The sequence below is a fragment of the Hevea brasiliensis genome, chromosome 2 (assembly GCF_030052815.1).
Source record: "Hevea brasiliensis isolate MT/VB/25A 57/8 chromosome 2, ASM3005281v1, whole genome shotgun sequence".
NCBI lineage: Eukaryota > Viridiplantae > Streptophyta > Magnoliopsida > Malpighiales > Euphorbiaceae > Hevea > Hevea brasiliensis.
In genome coordinates, this window is record NC_079494.1 from 119,949,058 (window position 1) to 119,975,294 (window position 26,237).

General features: G+C 36.4%; 2 protein-coding genes and 1 pseudogene across 2 annotated transcripts; 2 read left to right on the forward strand and 1 right to left on the reverse strand.

Moving 5' to 3' along the window:
• Positions 1-7,210: 7,210 nt before the first annotated feature.
• On the forward strand, positions 7,211-9,315 carry LOC110661644 (probably inactive receptor-like protein kinase At2g46850). The gene is made up of 5 exons (XM_058143185.1): positions 7,211-7,225; positions 7,787-7,865; positions 8,136-8,321; positions 8,417-8,932; positions 9,134-9,315. The coding sequence occupies exons 1-5, from the start codon at positions 7,211-7,213 to the stop codon at positions 9,313-9,315; spliced, it is 978 nt and encodes a 325-aa protein (XP_057999168.1).
• A 2,213-nt stretch (positions 9,316-11,528) lies between these two features.
• Positions 11,529-12,381, forward strand: LOC131177992 (soluble inorganic pyrophosphatase 1-like; annotated as a pseudogene).
• Positions 12,382-13,190: 809 nt separating this feature from the next.
• LOC110661676 (endoribonuclease Dicer homolog 1) lies at positions 13,191-25,184 on the reverse strand. Its single transcript, XM_021820371.2, has 20 exons — positions 23,463-25,184; positions 23,244-23,357; positions 21,561-21,771; positions 20,982-21,376; positions 20,662-20,893; positions 19,919-20,091; positions 19,697-19,819; positions 19,443-19,603; positions 19,120-19,353; positions 18,494-18,644; positions 18,228-18,410; positions 17,127-17,288; positions 16,954-17,049; positions 16,218-16,843; positions 15,765-15,865; positions 15,456-15,655; positions 14,456-15,376; positions 14,182-14,346; positions 13,655-14,028; positions 13,191-13,567 (listed from the first exon to the last, which is right to left on the reverse strand). The coding sequence occupies exons 1-20, from the start codon at positions 24,606-24,608 to the stop codon at positions 13,390-13,392; spliced, it is 5,946 nt and encodes a 1,981-aa protein (XP_021676063.2). The 5' UTR covers positions 24,609-25,184; the 3' UTR covers positions 13,191-13,389.
• Between the last annotated feature and the right edge of the window lie 1,053 nt (positions 25,185-26,237).

Below are 26,237 nucleotides of genomic sequence, written 5' to 3' on the forward strand. Positions count from 1 at the left end.
GAGCACGATATTCAGATTCTGTGCTAAAACGTGCAACAATAGTTTGCTTTTTGCTACTCCAAGAGATAAGAGAATTACCCAAGAAGAAACAATAAGCAATTGTAGAGCACGATCTGTCAGATCACCAGTCCAATCAGCATCAGAGTAGCCAGATAATACTAGGGAGGAGGTAGCGGAAAAGTGCAAACCATGAAAAAGAGTGCCTTTGATATAACAAAGGATTCGAAGTACTGCAGAGAAATGAGTTGAGCGAGGAGCAGACATAAACTGGTTGACCAGATGAACAGCATATGAAATATCAGGTCGAGTAACTGTGAAATAAACAAGACTCCCAACAAGCTGTCGATATAAAGTAGGATCATCAAGAGGAGTGCCATCAAGAGGTGTAAGTTTGCAATTGAGCTCCAATGGGGTTGATACTGCTTTGCTATCAGTAATGCCTGCTCGAGAAAGTAAGTCGGATACATACTTGGCTTGAGATAGATAATAGCCATCAGAATTTTGAGAAACTTCAAGACCCAAAAAATAGCTGAGAGAACCCAACTCTTTCATTTCAAAATGCTAATTGAGATAATATTGTAACTCTGAAATACCAGATGAATCATTTCCTGTTATTATTATATCATCAACATAAAGCAATAAAAGAACAATACCACTGTCAGTTCGGTAAGTGAATAATGTAGAATCATGTGGACTAGAGAAAAAATCAAGTTGAGCAAGAGTGGAACTAAATTTGGTGAACCAGGCCCTGGGAGCTTGTTTTAATCCATATAAGGCTCGCCGAAGTTTGCAAACCTTATGAGGAGAATGATAACCAGGAGGAGGATGCATATAAACCTCTTCTGTTAAATCACCATGAAGAAAAGTATTTTTGACATTCATTTGGAAAAGTTTCCATTTACAAACTGCAGCAATAGCTAAGAGACTGCGAATAGATGTTAATCGGGCAGATTCAACAACTGGTACAGATTCAACAGGGGCAGGTATAGTTGGGCTAATATTGAGCACATCAGAATCACCTGGATCAGGACTTGGAAACGGCTCTTTGGAGGAGTCAGTGAAAAATAGAGAGTGTAACACCCCTCACCCGATTATAGTGTAACCGAGCAAGGCGTGCTACAATCGGTGCCGGAGCACCCTAAATTATCTTACTTTAATTTTTTTATTTTAATTTTGAATTCGTTTAATTTAACATCAATTATTTTTCGACGGAGAAACTAGCGGAGTTTCTCCTATTTTATTATCGTTTGACATATTTCAATATTCACCTGTTTGAAATTCAATAATATTTTCAAAATAAAATCTTATCCATCTAATCATAATTATCTTATCAATCATTCTCATAGTTTTCTCATATTTCAAATCACATCCATACATTTTAATTTCATAATCATTTCCATACTCATATCATCATTTGAAAAATTATTATGTAATTCAAATCTATACTCATTTGTACAAATTCATTCATGCTCCATTCTTATAGCAAAATTCTCATATTTGCATTAATTTACATCATTTGCAATAATTAAATAAATCCTTAATTTACACGATATACAAATTAATTATAATTTGCTAATTTATATTACAATATAAGAAATAAATAACATACACAAAATACATGATATGCTTAATGTGAGCCCTATCTACATGCATTGCTGAGGAGGTGACAACCTTGAACGCTTCAGACACTTCTGCAGATCAGAACTCCCAAAATTCCCAGTCAAACGTCCATTGGGTTCTAGCTTCAGTACCTGCGCGAAGGAAACAGTTCCGTCGCGCTAAGCATTGCTGCTTAGTGGTGCAATAATATAACAAGAAAATAATATACAAATAAAGATAGAAACAAAATTCGGATAATTAATATTTATTTATACTTCACATGCGGTTTCTAAAATTTAATATGTTTTATCATAATTTAGTCTTCTTTGGAAGTGTTTATTTCGCCAATGTACAGTAATAATGTACAAAGAAAATGATCTAAAAATAATAAATTTATACTTATATTATTATATAAGTCACATTTGCAATATTTATTTATGTTATAATTTTCTTTGCTAATCTTTTAGCATTTTCTCAATACTTGCTAGGTTGTCTCAAATTATCTCATAATAAGTAAATTTTAATATCGGTCAAGTTCATTTCGATTCTTTCTAATAAGTAACTATTCTAATTTATTTTAGGTCATCATACTCATTTATTTTATTTAATTTCTAATATTTTTAGTTGCTAGTATTCTTAACTTATTTCAATAAATTTCACTGCCCAAGTAACCTATGACAAGCTGACTAAACTGGATAACGGGTCGTTGGCACTGGACACCGCGGTGCCTCGGGCCGTCATACCATGGAACGCAGAACGTCAACCACGTATGCAATCAGTATGGCTAAAAAGTCATGATAACACATAATCGGGCATAAAAGCCATGAATGTTGGAATAAAGCCATGAATACAGGCATAAAGCCATGAATACGTGCATAAAGTCATGAATACAGGCATAAAGCCTTTCGCAGTACTGCTAAAACAATACCCTATTGGCATGCCAAACTATCCAATCTAACACACATGTCTAGGCAATACAAGGGCACATAATATCATTAAATATTAATATATTGTGTTTTATGACTTCATTATTTCATAATAAATTTCAATTATAATTCATACATTCATTTGATCATTTATATGATCGCAATTCACATCAATTATCATTTTATACCATTGTACTCAAAATACTTCTCCTCTATACAATAATGAGAACTAATGTCTCATTCATATATTAATATGGTTCATTTATTCATTCATTATGTTATTCATATTGATCACAATTCTAAACAATGGTTCACATGTACCATTGTATTTAAAACATTTTTCCTTTCTCATTTATACATTTAAGAATCTACTTATGTAATTACAAATTTTATATTTCAAGTTGAGTTACTAATATTTTTATGAATTCCATTTGTGATGGGCATATAAGCCCTAACCATCTATTCACATCAATTAGGTGACTTATTTTTCATATTTCAAGTAATCCATGAATATTTCATGGATTTCAAATTTATGGCCTTAATTTCTTTTTAACAATTTTGACTAGGATGCACAGTTCACATTTATCATACAATTCTAAGCATTTAAGCTTAGAATTGGTTCTAGGTCTTCATCTTAATTTACTAATCATTTTGATTACTATTCACCTTACTAGTCAACCAAAATATTAATTTTTTTATACTTAATGGATATATTAATTCTAATTACACCAAGATCCCACATTTTGAGTTTTACATTTGCTAGTATTAATTGCCAATTGCAATTTGAAGTCCCCTAGATGCATTTCTAAATTTTCAGTTTTTACTACCAAAGATTACTGTTCCATTGGACAATTTTAGAGTGGAAACTGTGCTAACCTTTCTTCATCAAAGTTGTTCCTTATTGTGTCTTCTTTAATTCTCTTTTTGAATCACTCAATTTGGAGTTTTGTAGCTCAAGTTATGGTCATTTTACCATAACTGGTCGGAGTGACCTGTACCCAGATTTTCTGGGCAATTTGGTTCTGGCAGATTTGGTGACATAAGTTTGGTTGGCAATTTGACCAGGTTATGGTCATAATTTGGGTCAGGTTTCTTCTTGAAAGTTGTTGGTCTATATCTCAGCTTGTTGCTGGTAAAATTTCAGGTCAATTGGACCTTTCTACATTGAGTTATGGCCAAATGACCAAACACTATTCATTTGGTCATTTTGCCCAGGCAGATTGCAGGTCACCTGGATTAGGGCAAACTTTTGGTCAACTTGGTTTGGTTTTCTGGGCATAGTTTCTTTACCAAAGTTGTGCCATTATGTGTCTAGTTTCATGTCCAATTGGCCAAACACCAATTGAACCTCTACAATTCAAGTTATGGCTGTCCAAACAGGCTGGACTCACATCCACACCTGCAGGTCGCCCAAGGTAGCCACTCCAACCTCAAATCCCACAACCCAAATCACTTCATTTTTTATTCAAACCAAACCAAATGGTCACTAATTGACCATTAAAACTCACTTTAATCATTACATGATCAAAGTCTCAATTTCATGCTCAAACCCTAACTCCAATTTCCAATTCATGGTATACACACACCAAACTCATACCAAATCACTTTATCCATCATCTATACTCATCAATAACATAATTAAGCCACTTAATTTCATCAAAAACCAACAATCCTTAAACTTTCTCATGGCTGCCAAATTTAGAGATTTTATTTACTCAAGTTTTTCTTTTAATTTCACACAATTTTCTACTTGATTTAGCATGCTTACAAGATTAAAGAAAGAAAGAAATTGTTTAGTGCACTAACCTTGAATGGAGCAGAATTTTTTCTTGACCCAACTTAGATTTTTCCTTCACTTTCTTTAATTTTCTTGGCTTCCAAACACTTGCTCAAGATGTAGAGACAAATTTTGTTGAAGTGGACTTAGGGTTTCAAGTGAGATTTGGGTGGGTTATAAAGCTTGGATAAGCTTTAATGGTGGTAAGGGTTAGGAAAGCTACGGATGGAAGAAGAAAGTAAAAGGAAAACTGATTTCTTTCTTTCATTTCTGCCCATTTAACTCATTTTAAGTGAGTTATAGCCATGTGTCAACATGTGATTGGGTGGAGGCACACTAATGACATCATGTGATGTCATAATTCCCAATTTCTTTTATTTTTCTCTTTTCTTTTCTTTTTTACTCATTTTCAATTCAATTTTTAACAATATTTATTCATATTTTATGTCATAATAATTATTTATTTAACTGGACAAGTCGGCCAAAAATCATCTCTGAAGACGAAATGACCAAAATGCCCTCCGTTTGGCTTATTGAGCCAAAATTGTCTGTATCGATTGAAAAATTTTTCTAAGCATTTCCTTGGCATTCTAATGCCATAGAAACCTCAATGACCCTTCTCTGGAGTCTCAAAAATTATTTTATGAATTTTTCCCCTGGTCTAGGGCTCCTAGTTGTGAGAACCGCACCTTCCCACTGGGTTACCCATCGCTAGGGCCCTGGCTCATTTAACTTGGTTGTATTTTATTTCTAAAATTTTTTCTAAATTTTTCTTATTAATATTTGAGTTAATTATAGTTCCTCACTTTAGTTTAAATATTTTTCCGGACGTTCTAACTGTCCGGACCAACACTGGTCACCGAAATAGTAGAATGTGCGGAATTGTTACAGTGAGGGTGTTACAGAGAGTCAGTATTGACAGAGTAATGAAATTTGGAAAGAGAAGAGAATATAGTATTGTCCCAAAAGGTAACATGATGAGAGATGCGTAACTTATTAGAAACAAGATCCCAACAACGATACCCTTTGTGTTCAATGCCATAACCAAGAAAACAACATAGACGAGCACGGGGTTCTAATTTGGTATGTTCATGAGGTTGTAAAAGAACAAAAGAAACACATCCAAAAGGTTTAAGGATGGAATAGTCAGGAGGTTGTCCAAACAACTTTTCAAAAGGAGATAAATTATGAAGAACAGGTTTAAGGATGGAATAATATAAACAGCATGAAGAGCTGCTTCTCCCTAAAATTTTTTTTGGATATGAGGCAGAAAGAAGAAGAGTACGTACAGAATCAAGAATATGGCGATGCTTGCGTTCGGCTCGCCCATTCTGTTGAGAGGTGTGAGGACAAGAACGTTAAACAACAGTGCTTTATTGACTAAGAAACTGAAGTAAAGAAGAATCCTGATATTCCATGGCATTGTCTGTTCGGAGAATTTTAATGTCACAAGAGAACTGAGTTTTAATCATTTTTGCAAATGTGATGTAAATTTGTGATAACTCAGATCGATGTTTCAAAAAATATATCCAAGTAAATCGAGAATAATCATCAATAAATATCACAAAATAACGAAAATCATTTATTGAAGAAATAGGAGAAGGACCCCAAATGTCAGAATGAATTAAACCAAAAGGAGTGTCTGAAGTAGTATTATTATGAGAAAAAGATAATGCAGGTTGTTTTGCAAGCTGATAATTTAAACAATTAAATGACTCAAACTTAGTAGATCCTAATAATCCATGAGAAATTAAAGGTTGAATTTTACTTGCAGAAGCATGACCAAGACGAAGATGCCATTGGTGAATGGAGGAATTAGGGATTATAGCTGCAGACACAAATCTCTGAGGAAGATGTAAAGATGCAAGCTCAAATAATCGACCCACTCTACGACCCTCCCTAAGAATCTGTACCGTTTATGGATCCTGTACCTAGACACCATGGGGAGAAAAAAACAACATTTAGTCCTTTTTCACACAACTGACCAACAGAAATAAGATAAAGTGCCAAATTAGGGATATAATAGGTATCAGGGAGATGAAGATTTGAGGTAGACACATGATCAGTATGTGTGATGTTCATTTTAGTACCATTTGCAATATGGATTGGTGGTAAGGAAGATACAGGTTTTGCAGAAGATAAAAATTCAAGATTAGTGGTTATATGATTACAACATGCAGAGTCAAAAAGCTAATAAGAATTACCCGGAGTGGCAGACATGGCAGCAGGAGAATTAAAAGAGATAACATGTTTGAATAGTGGCTCAATATCACTCATGGTGATGGCAGTAGAACCCTCAGTAGCAGCAACAGCAGTGACAGAGGAAGATCCAGGCTTTAAGACATTCTTGAATTTAGAATGCCCTCCTTTTGGTCTTGGAGGGCGTGTGGGACAATGTTCAAGAATATGACCATAACCATGACAATATCTACATTCTATAGTAGGACAATATGCAAAAGCATGACCAATTTGATTATAATTCTTACAGAGTTGATTGCCAAATTTCTTATGGGAGAATCGAGTAGTTGCAAGAACAATTTCAAATTGAGGAGTTTTATCCAAACTGAGACGAGTCTCTTCAAAAATAATCTCTTGAATAGCAGTATCCAGTGATGAGAGTGTATTTCGATGTAGTAGGGACGCTCGAACGGCCTCATATTCTGATCGAAGAGCCATTAGAACTTGAATGAGATGAAGATGATCTTCACTGATTTTGGCCTGAGATATTTGATTCCAAATGGGTTGGACCTGGGCAAGAAAATCATTCACAGATTGACCTGCTTCTTGTTTCAGATTATGAAGAGTAGCCCACAACTGATAATAGTGGGCAAGTCCAGTGGTCTGATATCGATTAGCCGAAAAATCCCAGATTTCTTTTGCAAAGTCATAATTAGCAAATTGGATGTAGATGGACGAGACAAAGGTATTGCGAAACCAAGTGATGATCTAATGATTTTTACTATCCCAATCCTCAAGACAGTCAGCAAATTTTGCATCAGTTTCATCGTTCTCTCTTGTCGGCATAGTGATATCTCCGGTAACAATATGCCAAAGCTTATGACCTATAAAAAAAACTTTTCATTCCTTGAACCCAAAGATTATAGTTAGAACCAGTCAGAACTGTTGCAATAGGTTTTGAAATATCAGAATTCTCCATTGATAACAAGATGAGGAGAAAAAAAAATGGTATAATAACAGGAATGAAAGAATGAACCAGAACAGGTTGTAGAGAGAGAAGAGAGACCCCAAAAACTAGAAATAAAAACTTTACGGCTCTGATACATGTTAGAAGAAAGAATACAAGTAATAAAGGAAAGGATTGTGTATTTATCTGTGTCTTATTTACAGAGATATTACATCTATTTATACATGAGAATATGAGCTAATTTAGACAAGAATAATAATTACTGTAATTATGCTACACAAATCTCCTATAATCATGCTAATTGCTGTAATTATGCTAACACTATCAATGCTACCACAGTTGAAGGAGGGGTTAGGTGCAAATGTCAGGACGGGTTTTGTGGGGGATGGATTTGCCAGAGGTGTAGGATGTTTGAAATGTAAGTAACTATTAACTATATATATATCTTGGTTCAGGTCAAGCTTTTCTTTTACATGTTTGGTAATTAACTAATTATATACTTAGCAAGTTTGAAGAGAATTAGTTTCAATCTAGCTATGAAAAAAACAAAAACTAAAAAGAATTTCCATCAGGACTAGACATGTCGATTTGGTTAATACTAACCTTTGTATTTAGTGTACCAATGATAAGAAATTGAGCGCTAAATTGCATTCTAGCTAATCTGGTTTCAGTTTATTCAATCTAAAAGGGATAGCCACTGGGTTGGCCTTGGTGTGCTTAATTGGATTGCATTATAAGCTGATACACCTGAAAGTAGCAATTATAATAGAATCTAATTCGGTTTCTTGGACAACCTGCATCAAGAACGGAGTGGAAGCAAATGGCACCATTGCTGCGCTAAAAGACAGAGGAAAAAAAGTTTCCATTCTAGCTGGTACGTGAATGTGATATTTAAAAGTCATCTGTGACATTTCCTTGCTTATATTTCGATTGCTGCAAAAAAAGAACTTGATGATCCTTACTCTGCAGGAGTTGTTGGCCCGGTATTCAATATTGCCTCCATAATTGCGCTGTTTTGTCTGTTAAAAAGGCCTGATAAATCCAGTGCATATGACCTTGACCAGGCACTTTTTCATGGCACAATCTCATTCAGGAAAGCTTGTAGAACTCGATTATTCACTTACCAAGAGCTGGAGGAAGCCACTAAAGGATTTGAAGATAGTCAGAAACTTGTGCATAGCAGGAATGGAATCATTTATGCAGGGGTCCTTGGAGATGGTTCACATGTAGCTGTGCACAAGGTACAGTTCCAAGATCAAAGAGACCTGATGCAGGTCCTATCCCGGATTGAGGTTTTATCTGCAGTTTCACACAGGAATATGGCACGTCTCCTTGGATGTTGTATTGACTCTAGCTACACTCCATTGGTGGTCTATGAGTATCCTGGAAATGGTACCCTGGTGGAACATCTGGGCCAAAGCAGAGGACTCAAAAAAATTGGCCTGGATTGGTACAAGAGAATGAACATTGCTGCTGAAATTGCATGTGTGTTAGCGTTCTTGCAGTATGAAATATTTCCTTCTATCTTTCACCATAATTATCAAATCTGGCTGCATATTTTTAGATGAAGACCAGTCGATCAAAGTTGCTGGGTTCAGGCTACTTGAATCATCTGGCCTTGCAAATGAATGGTATTTAGAAGTGATGTTTCTGATTTTGGTGTGGTGCTGCTGGAGTTAATTGCAGGCTCCAAGAACAAAGACCTCCCAGCTGTAGCGATGCAGAATATCAGGAATGGAAAGCTAGAAGAAATTGTGGATCCAGGTATTTATTATCATGAGCAACCCCCACTTCGCAGAAAGCAAATAGAGATAGTTGCAGATATTGCAGATGCCTGTCGTTTGGTGGAGATGGCAAAATTGGGATGATAGAAGTTGCTAGGGAACTAGTACACATTGCAAAAGAAAGCATTGATGGAAATGGTAGCAAAAGGGGACCTGCACTAGAAGAAACGTTCTCAAATTCAGGCCTCCTTCAGATGATATCTATGTCTCCTGCCTCTATATATGTGCCTCGAATTTTGTTGTTGCTGATAATAGGAATGATGTACATTAATTACGTCCAATTGCAAATATATGCATCTTTGCTTTAGCAAACCAAACCTTAATTCATCAACTTGATTTAAATTTGTAAATTGAATCTCATAATTTAAGAGACTTACTTTCCATCATTAAGTACAAGCTTTCTAATAATAATCATATGGTACAAAATTAATCAAATTTCATTAATATAATTCCTTTTTTCCGCTCAACTCTCCTCCTTACACTAGAACATTCTAACCACAGATTATTAGGGGGAGAAATTGCTACTATTAACCAACTTTGAATGTTGAACAAAATAGGTTAAGGGGATGCCTACCTGTGGATCCTACGTTCGCTCCACATCAGACACGAGGCAGCAAATCATGATTTGACCACCCACCTTTCTCCCACTCTTTTCCCATACACATCGACGCATGGCTAGGATTATTACCCGTCCCATCTTCTCATTCTCGTCTCTATACACTTATTCATCAATCAATCAAGGTATATATGTTTTTTCTTGATTTTTTAATCACATTCATCAATCAAAATTAAAAAGCTTCAAGCTTTTTGTAAATAGCATTTTAAAGTTTTTATCTTTTTTTTTTTCTGGGTTTTCGCGAATGGCACAAATCACATCAGTTTACACTTGTTGTGCTAGCAATCTTGTGTCGCTTTTGCAACTTTGGTTCAATTTTTGCTTGGATTAGCACTGCTTTTATAGATATATTTTTTCCCCTTCAGTGCTTTTATCAATATATTCAACATGGTAATGGTACTATATTGTGTAATAGATTTTTGATCCAGAAAATCCATTTAAATACGAAGTATTACTAATCGTCAGGACAGGCCCTTTTTTTTGAAACAGTTGATATATTATTAACTTCTGATTCCAATATAACTAGGGTTGGTTTGAATGATCATATCGTGTATTTGATGCTGAAGGATCTGCATTTAAGTGATTAACTGATGTGTGAAGCTAAACTGTATGAATATCGAGGAAGCCTTGATTTTGGAACTTAGCTTAATGTTGATCCCTGATCTTCATTTTCTTGGTTTCATTGCCAATCGTTATAAATTCGCCTATTATGACTCACTTGTCTCTAACGAGCTCTATCAAACTGAACTAGTAAAATTTTTGTAAGTTGATCAACAATAAATGATCAAACCTCAGATAGTTTTATATCTTTTGGTTATAGATGGGTGAAGAAACCAATCGAAATGACAATCCTACCGGTACTGTACCCAAACTAAATGAGAGGATCCTTCCATCTAAGTCAAAGAGAACTGTTGCTGCACATCCTTGGCATGGTCTTGAGATCGGTATGCAAATAGAAGATCATATTTTGTTATGTTTGTATTTACTTTTGCTTACAAGAGAGATACTGATGTTGCTGCAAAATAAATGTTGTCTGCAGGACCTGGAGCTCCCAACATCTTCAATGTTGTATGTATTTTCGCCACCTTTACATAGTGATGAATAAGCTTAAACTGTTTGCGTCAATGTAAAAAAGGTGGACCTGGTTTTTCAACCACCCAGCTCCGTTGCAATGGCCATAGGTGTAGACTGTAGCTGCACATAAGTAGTCACATTGGAAAGAACACATTAGTTTATCTGTATGCAAATTTATGAGAAGAACCTTTAAAAATATTCAGCAAATAATTTCCAAGTTCTTAGCTGTCTGGTTGAATTGAATTGTTTGCCTGTTAAATTATGTTTTTCAAACTGACAGAGGTTGTTGAGATAACAAAGGGAAGAAGGTCAAATATGAACTGGACAAGAAGACAGAACTGATTAAGGTATGAACGACATTACATCGATCAAATTTGAGAGTTCCTGGGTTGCTCTCTGAGCTGTATGTGGAAGTGTACTTATTGTAGAATTTAATTTCTTAAAGCTCCATTATTTTCCTCTCTCTCTCTCTCTCAGCATTTTTCTCATGTGTTCAAAAGCATAGGTTGATCGGATTTTATACTCATCAGTGGTTTATCCTCATAACTATGGTTTCATCCCTCGCACATTGTGTGAAGACAATGATCCCTTGGATGTTTTAGTTCTCATGCAGGTGAATTGCATTATTCAGTATAAGTTTTGTATCTCGGATTAAGTTGCAATTTAGTTCTTTGATCCCAATTGATATGTGTAAGCTTTCATTTTGACACAGTGATCCACCTGAATTGTTTGTCTAATTAGCAGCCTGTCCTTCCGGGTTGCTTTCTGCGAGCCAGAGCCATTGGACTTATGCCCATGATTGACCAGGTAATTCTGGAAGTCTAAATCAAAATGAAGCACTGTTACTTCTCTCCCTTGTTTAATGGGCTAACTATGTTCTGATTCAGTGAGAGAAAGATGACAAAATCATTGCAGTTTGTGCTGATGATCCAGAGTACAAGCATTACACTGACATCAAAGAGTTGGCTCCTCATCGCCTTTCTGAGATCCGTCGTTTCTTTGAAGATTGTATCCTTTTCACCCTCACATTGGACAGTTTTAGTTTCATCAAAATCTTTTCTTCGAGTTGTATTCACAATGTGAGGAATACTGGTTTCTTAACATATTTACACAGACGAGAAAAATGAGCACAAAGATGTTGCAGTTAATGAGTTCTTGCCTTCAAACCATGCTGTTGACGCCATCCAGTATTCTATGTAAGTTTCTCTTACCCATCATGTCCTTTTGAATGGTTATTCCCCAATCTGATGCAGTTCCTGTTGGTCCTGAGCTTATTATTGTTGCTTTTTGCAGGGACCTTTATGCTGAGTATATTCTGCACATCCTGAGGCGATAGACAAAATCCAAGGCAATGTACACTGGCTGTGTTCTACAATTTTTGCTCCGGGGGATTTTATTATTCTGAATAAGTTGTTTAATCAATGATTGTTTAAAATTATATTTCAAATTTCATTTTTTCACTTCCTAAAACCTAGATGATAATTGCTACTTGTTCGTTTCTGTGAGAAGAAATTATTTATATCATAATACAAAATGTCATAGCCATCGCTCTTCATCTTGGAAAGCAGAAACTGCGAAGCAATTGTACACGCTATAATATGCAGAAGGCTTGAAATCTATTGTGGCGTTAACCCAGATCAGATAGTTAACACACTAACAACTACACAAGGCAAAACAGTTGCGTATAAGAATATATTGCAAGATACAAGGAAATACCTTTAAAAAGCTGAGGTTTTTAAAAGCAAATATATTCAGTATGCACCTATCCTCTGAAGAAGCCAGTGATACACAAAATTTCGTATTAACTTTCCTCTTGATAAGCGAGTTCTGGAGGATTTCCATGGTAATTGATTAAAATAATATGGGAAGCTTTGAGGTGCGGATATGAAAACATATTTACCATACCTCGGAAAGAGAAGTACTTGTGATTTTGGAGTTAACTTACTGATTCGCAGGCCTACGCACCCCTTGAAATTTTCACGAATCAAGTGATAGTTGGTCACCTCTGTAATCAATGCAATGGTATCAATTTCATTTTTCTTCTTCATCCTCTGCTCCCTTATTTCTTTTGTTTTTAATCCAAGCAAAGCTGCATTTTAAAGCTCTATTATGAGATAATAAAAATGTTTTCTTGTGGGAACAGAAGTTAAACCTACCTCCTTTCAAGTTTGAAATTCCAAATACAAAACAATAAAACTACAAACCTCAGACTAATTAAACCACAATGCCTTATCGGCAGATTCGCCCCAAATGGCGTATGACACTAGCCTGGAAAAATCTTCGTTGACAATTAAAAATAATTGTTATTGACCTTGCAAAGTGGAGCTCTTTCTCAAATTTGTATTTGGCTAAATCTTAAGCGAAAGTTGTTAAGTACATAACTACAATCAAAGGCATTGGATCAGGTATCAATGATGAATGGATAATTTAACTGCATAAATATCTCCCATTAATACTATCTCATGTCGTCAAGAGTACCATTTATTCAAAAGTTCCAAGAGGAGAACTGCAGCAGAGTCCTTGGCCTTTTTGACGCTTGGCATTGGCTCTCCCACACATTCATCAGTCCATCCCCTATCATTAGTATTCACACGAACTGCAAACGTAAACCTTTTTGCATGTGCAGGGCCACCCTCGTTCACACACCTTAAATGCCAAATGTCAAGTTACTTGGCTGCATTGTCACAGTTCAGAAAACAATAGCAAGATGTAAAACCACATAAATTTTCTTACCGATACAAGGGCATAGGCCAATTTCTTCGCAAGCAAATATCATTTAAGGTCTGCCTGGTAAATGTTTGGTTGCCATTTTTCTTCTTTGTTCCATTCTCATCACCTTTTTCTTTAGCTTCAGCTGTTTCCTTCTCTTTCAAAACAGCAAGCGCATTCCTAGCAGCAAGTTTCTGTGCCATCTTCTTTTGTGGATTCTGAGCAACTCCTACCTGAATACCATCAATAAAAACTTCAACAGTAGCCAGATTGCCACTTCTTGAGGCTTTGTATTCCAAGCCTTCAGCCTGTTGCTGGCACCGTTCTTGCAGCTCCCTGACAGGATGCATCGGGAGTGTTTCTGGAGTGACCATTGGGTGCAACAAAGGTTGAAAAACCTGGGACAAAGGGATTGCAAGAAAACAACATTCTTGTCAAATATGTTTTTTTCTTTTTGTAAACAATAGGTGAGTACGGAGTAGGATAGAGAAGAGGTTGGTGTTAGGGGGGTATACGGCAGCCAGGTCCATGACAGAAACAGTGAAACTAACCTTCCAAACGACTGCAGTATCCCGTCCACTGTCTAGGAAAATAGAACCTGCTATAGATTCAACAATGTCACCAAGAACCTTCGGAGCTTTGCAATCTCCCAAACCAAAGGAGTTGAAACCAGGTTTTGATAATTCATCTTGAACTTCCTTCACAAAATCACGAATCTGATATACAAGTCCTCAAAATGTCAACATTGAAAAAAGCAACTTAGGCAAGTTAAATAAGAAAACACCAATGAGACTGCTTTGCTACAAAAGGAACAAGATAGCACACCTGCTTTTCCAGAGCACTTGACCCATGCCGAAGATGCACATGGAGCTTATGTTTAACAGCAACACGTGCAAAGTTTTCATTGTTTACAGCAGCAGCTCGCAAATCTGTCAAGCGACCTGGGGGAAGATTTGTGTATGTGAAAAACAAGTGCCTTGTAATCAGATGATCTAAGACTGCATCACCAACAAATTCTAATCGTTGATAACAGGATACTCCAGAAGATGGTCGCGACGCATGAGTGATCGCTTCAACCAAGAGGCCCCGGTCATTGAACTTAATGTTCAAGGAACCTTCTAAGGCATCAAAATTGACACTCCTAAGTATACTTTCCGGAACATTGGCTGGCTTTATTGCCGAATCTACCTCTTCATGGTCAAACTCTACCTGAATCCCAATCCATTTCATGAGGTGGTTCGCTGCATTCTTACCACCTTCAACATAATAAACACCAATCAATGCTTCAACAACATCTGCCAATGTCTTGCTAGAGAGAACTCTATAAGAACTAGAGTCGCTCTCAAGTTCACCATCCTCAATTTCATCATCTTGATATCCATCATCAGCATGATCCACTCCTGGTTTATCCTCAGAAAGCAATCTTTCCTGATCAAATAAGGAGGATTCTCCATCCTTTGTATCCTCATCGAAAACAGGCAACACCCCAGGAGCAGCCCATCTAGAGGGAGCAAAACGATCTGCCTGGATATATGATTGAAGTCCTTTATTTAATGCATATTGATACAGAACCATGTTACTCACCATTTGTTGTCTCATCCTAGTGAGTTGACCCTCATGTTTCTGGGGATATTTAAGAAAAAGAAATCGACTGACAACCCATTTCAGATAAGCGTCTCCTAGAAGTTCTGCTCTCTCATAGCAGAATGTCTCTTGGCATGAAGCTGCAGTCAAGGCTTCCAAGATCTGTAGGTATAAAGGGACATATGAATGAAAAAGTAGTCCACACCCCTCATTTTTGTAAGAATTCTACTAAATACGATACCTTTGAAGCAGGGACTGAATAATCTATCATATCCTTAAGTTGAACTGCAAGCAGCATGCTTTCAACCCTCCTCATTATTGATGGCAATCTTTGGGCACCTCGAACAAGTGATCCAGGAAGAGGGTGTACTAAACATAGCTCAGGAGGAAGAAAAACATAATATGTTTTGTCAAGAATTTCTTCAGATTCACCTTCATTTGCTACACAAACAGAAAACTTCTCCATTTTAGCTCTACAAACTACAAAAATGTGAAGAAGAAAGTTCAGGCAGAAATGGTATTGCTTATTAAGGAGGAAAAAAAAACATACATTCTGAGTGTTCAAACCGAGGAGATAAAAGATTCTTGCAGTATGAAACACCGCGTCCTCTCATTAATGGTTGTTGCTTAAATATCAATTCAACTCCATACCTGATAATGGTACATAAAAAGACCCGACAGCCCAATGCAGCCTCTGTTGTGCCAAGAAGAAACAAAAGCTTCTCTAATCTGCGAAGACTTATGAACTACTGCCAATGAAAAGTGTGGAACCTAGTGACAATGCCCACATAATTTACACCAGACAGTAGTTAAATAATTCCATAACAGATTCAGATAAGCTTTCCCTTCTTCAGGCACAACATCTGAAGTGCATTGAGGCTATCCAGTCCTAGTGTTAGAAAAAAGCAATTAACAAGGCATTCATCTTGGCTGCAGGGGAAAGAAAATTTTCCATTAAGGAAGAAACAAAAAAAAAATGGTGAAAAAGTAATGTGGGTCATACTTTTGCTTATAATAATCAGCATATGAGCTATACTCTAAAGGACCAAGATAACCCTCTTTCCTTGGAAATGAGTTCTCTGCAGTCATGTCATAGCGTATTGAATCCACATAGAACCTTTTCCCAGAGTGCGCGGCTGTTACAATTCTCCCTACCAAATCTTCAGCATCAACACAAGTATCAGCCATCATCAGTTTGCCTTTGGGCAACCCCACTTTCTCTGTTTCAGTTCCATCCCGATTAGGAACCAGTCCAGAAGCTTTCACAACATCAAATTGTGCTACAGCTCCTCTGATACCATAGGTGGGATGGGATTTCTGTCCAAAAGCCATGCCATGACGCAATTTCCCAAATCCGTACTCCCTTCTATCTCCACCAAGTGTTCTCTCATTTGTACCAAGGTAAACATCTGGTCGAGCCCTCTGAAGGGGATTGCTCCACACATCTGTTCTAATTATTTTTTCAACTAGATCCCAGTCAATTTCTTTTATAGGATCTACAAACTTATCGCCAACCATAGGGACAAACAAATATGCTTTTGCAGGATCCCATGGAGTGGTGGAAGGTTCAACATCCACGTCCAGTACAATACTCATCAATCTCACATGAAAACTTTTAAGGGATGCCAGCTGCACACAATTAGAGTTTAAATGATCAAGCACTGTAAGACAAGAAGTCTTTGCAATAAAAAGGAGGAAAAAGTTTTTATATTGCTCAGATAGTTCGATTGGGAACCAACCTGGGTTTCAGTAACATTTATTGGACCCCTGAAGACAAGAGATGCCTTAGTTATAATGGTTCGAGCGATAAATAGATCCATTGACATCGATAACACCTATGAAAAAGAATGTGATTAGAGCTGAACACCTTATACATCCTAGCTATGATAGAACTGAAAATGAGTCAAATTACCTCTGCATCCAGCTCGTTGCCAAAAAGCACTGCAAAATCTGAAACTTGAGTTAAGAATGGATCTTTTGAAGTGCCGCTGTTTATGCATCTTACAGCATACATATAAAGTTTAAGCAATTTGGAGTTGTTGCAACCATCTCTTCCGCATAAGATCCATTCTCCCTGAAGGGCCAAAGTAACTTTAAGCATGTGTGTGCTAGATAAAAAATGACAAATTAAAAAGATGCAACCTCTTACACAACACCTTTTAGCATTGTACAAAACAGATTGTATACTATTTTATGAACACATTTTAAGGGGGGAAATGATATCATGTGTTTTGTAACTGATATCACGAATCACAAAATTTTTAATTTGTTTCTTGATGAACTGCCACAATATTGAAATTGAGATGCCAAAATCTTCATACCACGAAATTATTATTGCCGAAACATTTCACTTTTCATTCAGCATTCTTGTAAGAAATCCCCTAGATAGAGAGAGGTTGCAAATTCCCATTACTCTGTTAACCTAATTTTACAAATTCAAAAATCAAAAGTAGGCGCTCAAAACCTAAATACAGCGACCATGCATGAAGCAATAAATAGAATTGACAAATGACGTGATTTGATTACTGCTCTCTCACCAATTTAATGATCCCTATCTAGAGCACATCTCACATACATCATAACTTCTGGCATTTCTACATACATCATCATATCAGTTCCAGCACTTCAAAACATAAAAAATGGGGGAAAAAAACTATGAAACAGAGATGCATTAAAGAGATCATATTCCTAATAACCTTCCAGCTCTTTGCAGACGGCCAGACACTAAAGATTTGTAATAACTAAAAACATAGTGAATCCCTTGACTGCCGGTAGAAATAGGGCAAACAAGCAAAGCTAGAAAAGATAGTGCAGCAACATGCATTATTAACCAAAAAGGAGGAACATGTCAGACGTTATTTGACTACCAAATTGGAAACCTCAGATGCAGAGAACAACAAGATATGAACTCCGAGAGAAAGAGAAATAGATTTGTTTGGTAGCCCAATCGTTGACAAACTATTCCCATTTTCTGTTTAAACTAAATGCAGTTATACCCATGTGACAAACTAACCTGGAGTATATTCGCTACACCTTCAGGATAGAACTCTCTATGCCTAGCAGTTCCGGGAAGCGGTTCACCTTCATCATTCTGGTCAGTCTTTTCTCTTTCTTCCCCACTTCCCTTATCCGGCAAGAGCATGTCAGTAAATGCTCCCATCTCATGGAGCTTCTTGCAAGCAGCCAAACAAACAGCCTACACATTAAGCATAAAATCAACACAGATTCTTGAAAGGAAGTTAATGAAGCTAGCAGGAAAGCATTAATAGAATGGCATGCCTGTTGTGCAAGGCGCATCGAACTGCATACAGGACCCTCAAGCTTCTCAAATGGTGCATTACAAGGAAGTTGAAGCTTGCATGAATATTCTGTGGGACCTCCTGGCTTCTCATGCCTCTCCATAATAAACTCAGGACGAAGTATTGAATACCTAGGTAATAAAATGCAATTGAGCAAGAAATTGATCTCCAGTAATAAGGAAAAAAATATATATAATATCCAAATTGTCAGTAGTACATTGAGGTGGTCTTAATTTCAAAATTGGTGCTGAACTTCTTGGTAATTTCAGCACAATCACTTATCTTCAATTTGTATCAGCAAAATCATTACATATGATTTGTTTCATTAAGTTCATTATTGCCATTTTTTTAAGAGATTAATCTAAAATTTTGCTTAACTGACTAAATAAGAAAGTCATAAAGCCTATTTTGAATTGTTAAACTATATTAAATATATCATGTTAAAAATCTAACTGAAAATCCACCAAATTTTAAAATGGTGACCTTAATGAAAGAAAATTAAAGTCGAGCGATTTTTTACCGACACCAACTTAAGTTTAGCGACGGCAACGAAATTAGAAGTTCATTGACAGCATATGAAATCAAGCTGATTAAGAAGTAATGCACCTGTCACTCGGTAGCTGAGAGCAATAGAAATGGATAAGCCCAACAGCAGAATTCAAGCTCACAATAGCACCAGTAGATTCCACCTGGTACACAGTTCCTGGAATTGTATCCACAGAAATTAACCTTGATGTATCCTTAAGGTGACTAAGGTCAGTTCTCTCAATTGCTTCTTTCCGCAGGGTCTCCTCACTATTCCTAGCATTTCTTAAGAATGCTCCATGAGACAGATTTCCCCTGAGATGAAATAAATATTTTTAAGTTCTTCTGTATTTAGTGCTAGTCTGAATCTAACTTTGAAATTGGAATAGATCCAACACTATTACCTCTCAACCATCAAGATGTAATCTGAACCAGGCTTTCTTGCACGACCCCTAGACTGAATGTATGCCAGAACAGTTTTTGCAAGATCAAAGCGAATAACAACATTGCATTGTCTAATATCTAGTCCTTCCTCAGCAACACTTGTAGCAACCAACAGTGTCACCTAAAAAATTGAGGCAAGCTTTCTCTTAGGTACCTAACATAAAATAATGAGTTTAAATGAAACTAAGTCAGAGTGCTTTGCTTTTGAACATACACGACCATCTCGAAATTTGGCAATTGTGTCCTGCATCTGGGATGTCCGCATTTCCTGACTGTTATTGTGTCCAATCAAGCTTGCACACCTAACAAAACTCAGTGATGGAAGCTCTGCAAATACCTGCAAGCTTAGCAAAAAATAGTGCTATACTGTTAGTAATTTGGAAGGGAAACCAAATCACAAGGACCAAATAAAGTCAAGTCTATCAAGAAGTTTGACCTTAGGAAGGACTAAAGCAGCTACTACTCGCTCGACAAAGATGATTGCACGAAAATCCTCTGTGTACTGATACTTAAGAAGTATTTTTATTAATGACTGCACTTTTGGGGTCACTTTTCCATCAGCTACAGCAGCCCCTATTATCACATCAACATGCTCCCCACCGGAAACGACTACAACAAATTATACAAGCATAAAAGAAGCATCAAATTATCTCTTCAAAATTCCTTAACCATTAAAAACTTCACAAACTTAACAAAAAATCAGCACATGCACGACTCAAGCAAGTCTGTTGATGCATATTGTTGTGTCATGTGCATAACCCAGCTAAATTGAAGGTCACATAGCTGAAGCCGATTTTCCCTCAAGAGCCCTCCATGCTACGTACATGATCATCTGGTGTTCAAAGGTCATTGATCACAATAGCTTTATGCAGATCATTGCACCCAATAACTAATTTAATTTCCCCAACTTAGGTATTTATTTTCCTAGGCTCATACAGATACCAATAACACTATAGACCATTTTCCAAAAATTTCAAGTTTAAAAAATTTTCTTGTGTTCCATGTCAAGAATAATTTCAGGAAATTTACACGCCCTTAAATTTACAAAGTTTCACTTAACCAAATCTCAATCCAAATACTTGACTTTACTACAAGAACCTATTTTTCTCCATTCCTTATAGATTTACCAAATCTGTTCTGCTTATTGTTATGTGGACAAGAATCAACAACTACACCCACCATGACTGTCAGGAAGCTCTCCTTCTTCAATATCATCAGGATCAGTCCCATCTTGAGCAACTCCATTCTCATTGTCATTAGATTTTGTGTCCTTATCTGTCACAGCTCCCTCTGTTAATTGGCATTGTAAGAGCGAAACAACTTTTTCCAGATAGGATTCTTGAAACTTGACATCAAGCTGATAGTTTGCCCTCTCATCATTTTGTAAAGCCATCAAAAAGGATTGTGCAACCTGCAAAAGACATGGACCATGAAAATACTTCCACAACCAAATACCTAGTTAACCTATATATAAAATAAACCACCCGGTAAATTGCTACCTTGTAAGCACACCACTGACCCAATTCACCAAGTGCATAATTGATAGCCCTCAACTTTTGAATCAAGTTAGCAGCCCCATCACTTTCTGTTCTTTCAGAGACACCATAAACTTGGCGCAGCTCTTCCTTAGCACCAGCATCTCTAGCTCCCATAAATTGCCATTTACTCCTTCTTGAGCTTGATTGTGCAGCTTCTTCGACAGCCACTTCCATTTGTTTTATTTGTTCATGAAGGGACCATAAGCTGGCTGCTTTGTCATACTCCACGACGATTTCTGCAGGCATTGGCACATGTTTTTCCAGTTCCTTGCGGTCTTTTATTGTACAAACTATGGAATCAAGTTTACTTTCAAGATTACGGATTTTTATAGCACAATCAACTTGACTTGAAACACCTGAACAGAACATAAACCTGAGCTGTAACAAGAACTTGTAGCTTGAAATATTTAAGCAAGGGAATGAATTCATGACTGGCAACAAAATCTTGATCAAAGTGATGCTCCAGCTAGAAAAGTGAATAACTTCAAAAGAAGCATAAATGATGGCAGAGAATTCAAGACTCGCAAGCTAAACGATTACCTTTCAAGTTAACAGGAGAAGCAGTCATTCCAAAAACAGATGGTCTTTTTTCCTTTGGCGTTGTATGATAGAATTCTGACATCACTAAAGAATATGGATGTTTCTTCACAGCATGGTGACACTCATCCAGAATAAGGAGATTTATTGCTTCCATTTTGATTATGCTATGTCTCAGAATGTTCAACAGAATCTGAGCTGTCATCACTAAAACCTGCAGGAGAAACAATGAATAAGGAACAAGCTAGCCCTAGCACCAGAGTGGAACCAAGAAAAACAGGGAAGAAAACAACTTGACCTTAAATTAAGGACAGAGAGCCAAAAACACCTAAGCCAATACAGATATCCATTGGAAGACAAATTGACAAAAAATTGCATGAACAAACACTGAAGTAGACACAAGATGACAAGAACATGGTGCCTTTATTGATTGTATCAAGAAATTCAATTTAAATGAAGCATTTTCTGTTCCTTCGCATTAAGAACAAGTGCATAATCAGTTTCTACCACGGCCACCTATAACGTGCAAGCATGTGCCTATAACAATATACACTAAGCAGGAGAACATATTGACATACAGTGGCTATGCTTGATCAGAAAAGCTGACAGATAAAACTCCATTTAATGATGTTCAACTCAGCCCAATAGACTATGTTACCCTTTAAGACAAGTATTGCATAGAAGCATAGACAGATAGAAGTTGAGAAAGTATTGGACAAGAACATTTGTCCTCGTAATTTCTAGCATCCCTTCCTAAAAATATCACTCCAAGATGAAAGAACAGTATAATACCTCAAATCCCAGCCCTAATCCCATTCCAAAACCACACAATAACTATTTGCATCACATATCTGAAGGTATGCCACCATAAAAATAATAATAATAATAATAAAAAATAAAAAAAAAAAAAGCTTATGACATGATGAAAAATATGCAGGGCAATGCATAAATAAATCATGCATTGCTTCTTTCTCACAGCACACAATTAAGGAAGGCTCTATAAAACCTTCATCTTCACTGCTTGTCAGTGTTCAGCTCTTGTGATTTATTGCTCAATGACTACTCTAAACCCTAAGTTTGGAAACTTTAGGCATCCCAATCAACTAGACTACAATCATAGGGAATTTTAGAGATACTTAAATGTGCAATACCAGGCATAACATCTATATTTAGAGAAACTCAGACAATGAACAGATTCAGAACTCAGAGCTTCAATAGAGAATCAGATCAATGATTTTACATTTTATTGGTTTCAATTTCAATGACAGCATTTTAACAAACCAAGGGATCCTTATGCCTCCCTCCAAACCTAGAAAGCCTAAAAACCGGAGGAATGATTCATTGAAAGGACATCATCCATTACCTATCTTTTAAAATCAAACTTAAACCAACCCGGTCTAACAGACAAGAGCACTTATTTGATAACTGATGCTACATTTGCTCATGCAGTGTCCCCAGATATCAAGGACATTATTAGCCATAATACATAATACCACTGCAACAATACCAAGTGACTAAAATGTTATTATTAGTGAAACATTAGGTGAAAACTATGAGAATTTTACATCATTTGGAAGTAAAAGAAATGAACATATACATGCATTAATTGAACTAGACAGCTGCACAATGTGAAGAGCATCTAAAATTATGGGACAGTCAAAAGTTAACACAGACTTAAAGGGCTACCTGTTTTGATTCGAACTCAGGCTGCCACCTCCGAGCATCCCAGAAATCTTGGCCCATTTCACCACAATAATGGCCCACTTGGTAGCTGGTATGCTCACGAATGACTTCCGCTTGCTGAAATTATAAAAGCATAACAAATCCATCAACAACTCCTCCAGTCAATGGATATATAGAAGTCTCTCACATTCTTAAAAAGAACATAAATTCAGAATAGAATACCTGATAAACAAGTGGAACCTTTGGAACCAAAAATACAGCAAGCATTTTCTTGTTCTGCCTTTGCAAGTCATTATAAAGACTTTTAATTAGAAGTACAGCAATGAGGGTCTTCCCAGCACCAGTTTCAAGAAAAGCTATTGTATTTCTCTTCTTGGCCTGTTCAAGAACATCCAATTGATATTGGCGGGCTTGTTCCTCAGGGAATTTCTCCTTGGTCTCCTCGGATTTCTTCTCTGGCTTTCCATTGCACTCCTCATCCTTGTCATTGCTTTCCTTTCCTTCTTTGTTATGATCAGCTTCCCAACTACCTGAGTGAAAAATCATCTCATTGGACCCAGAACGGTCCCTCTCCCAATAACCCCTTGGTTCCCTATCCCTCCAATCCCTATCTCTCCCATCTCTCCTACCGTTATACCTATCTCTTCTCCGATTATGATACTTGTCCCTCCTATCAATGTCGTCCCAATCTCGCAGCCTCTTCCTGTTAGAGCTCCTCTCCCTGTCCCTTGGATCATATTGCCCTCTACTAGAGTACTGTCTCTCATTTTTGTAACTGCTGGTAATCCTAGCCTTTTTACAGTACCTTTCTTCACTATCAAAGTCTCGTTCCCTTGGCCCCTCAAGACCGCCCTTATTCCCATTTTCCTTGACAGAATTATCCAATGAATTCAACCTATCTTCGGCCCTCCCATCCAACGGATTCGATCCATTATCAAAATTCACCACAAGCACCTTACTTTCAAAATTGTTTTTATTACTGCCATTTAATTGTAATGAGGAGCTTTTTTCTCCATTCGTGCAAAATTCAACTGCCTCGTTCTTAAAGAGCCCTTCCCCAATATTACAATCCTGAATTCCATTCCCAACAATAGCCGATGTACCATTATTGATACTATTGCCGTCAGCAAGCGTAGGTAAGCCAGTACCATTCTTGATGCTATCAAGAATGTGATCAATACCTCCAAAGAAATCATTAACAAGATTATCCTGATTTGAAGTATCATCAACTGAATCTTGAACAATTGAAGTATCAAAATCGACAAAATTGTCAATAAGATCACAGGAAATGTCCTCACAGGCATCCAACCAGTAAGATGGGCAGCCGCCGCCCACAGTACCTGAAACCCTACTATCACCGTCCGTCATAGTGATATGCTAAAAAATTACACACTAGCAACAGAGAACTCGACACTCAAAAGCCCAGAAGAAATCGAAAAGAGAAACAAAATAAAACTAAAGATAAAACAGGGGAAAAGGACAACAACAGTATAAATTAAAATGGAAAGCTTAAAAAAAAAAAGGAAAAAAAGAGAAAGCTGGAAAATAAGCTGATGGTAGCAACGGCAAAACTGGGAAAGCAAGTGTGAGAGACAAAAAGAACAATAAGAAGAAGAAGAAAAGTGGGAAAAGATTTGCAGATTAGGGTGGATAGACCGTACGAAGCACGCAATAGTTAAGGGGTGGGGTTGCAAAAGGGGAGAACCCAAAAACAACCAAAACCCAAAACTGTGTGTGTGATTCTTTTAGATTCCACGGTCTATCAACCCTTATTCTGCTTTCTCTCTACTTTTGACCCCAAGCGTGCACGCTCGCTTCCTTCTCTCTTCTCCGTCTTTTCCCTGTTTCTGTCGCCCCTGCTGCTATGGTTTTTCTAATTTCTAGCTCCGTTCTCACTTGAGAGAGGGAGATGGAGAGAATACACCCGACTGCGCTTCTATTCCTCAACGCAAGGATTTTTCTTTTCCCTTATTTTTAATTTTTTTTTTGGCTGATTTACCATTTAGTCCTTGAATATTAATATTATTACAAGTCATTCAATATATAATTGCAGAAACCCATTAAAAATGTCTTTACCATTTGAGTCTCTCCTTTTATTTTCTAAATTTCAATCAAAAATTATTAACATTTAAATTTTAATGAGTTTTAATGAGTCTCTCCTTTTATTAGTAAAGTTAGGTTTTTGTCTCATTTTTCAATTCCCTACTTAAATAAAATTAAAATGAGGGATTTAGATGTAATTTTAATATATATTTTTGATAAATTAAAATTTTCAAATATTACCATTATAATTATTAATAATTTTTTAAAGTATATTTAAAATAACATGATTTTATAAATTATTTTAAATTCATATTTAAATAAAATATTTATTAAATTTATGAGCTTAATATATATTCATAACTCCAATTAATTAAATAAAATATATATTTTATTAAATTCAAAACTCATATTTTAAATTCTCAATCCATTACTAAGGTAAATATTATTTAGGGATACAAAGAGAGCGTGAAAGAGAGAGAGAGATAATGGGTGGAGTTGGAGAGGACAACATGGTCATTTCCTTTCTTTTCTCTAAATTTTGCCATTTCAATGTAGTTAACTGGAAAACCTAGTTGCTTAAAAAAATATAATTTAAAAAATTAAAAATAAAAAACCTTATTATAATGAGTAATAATAACTTTTATATTCACTCTATTGAAATTAAAGAAGTTAATAAAAATGTACACTATGATAAATTTGAACAATTTATAAATGGGAAATCTAAATAAATATTTTCAATTAAAATTTGACACTTTAAATTATTTTTATGAACAAGACGGAAGAATATTTTCTAGATTATACTGCGAACATGCGGATTGGAACGTGGCAATTGGGAACCGAAAGGAAAGTGGGAGGAGGACCAGCCCCAGGGACCAAAGACGGGTGGAATCGACATCAGCATATTACACGAGAAAAGCTACCATCAGTGGTATGCATGATACCACTCCTTCAGGG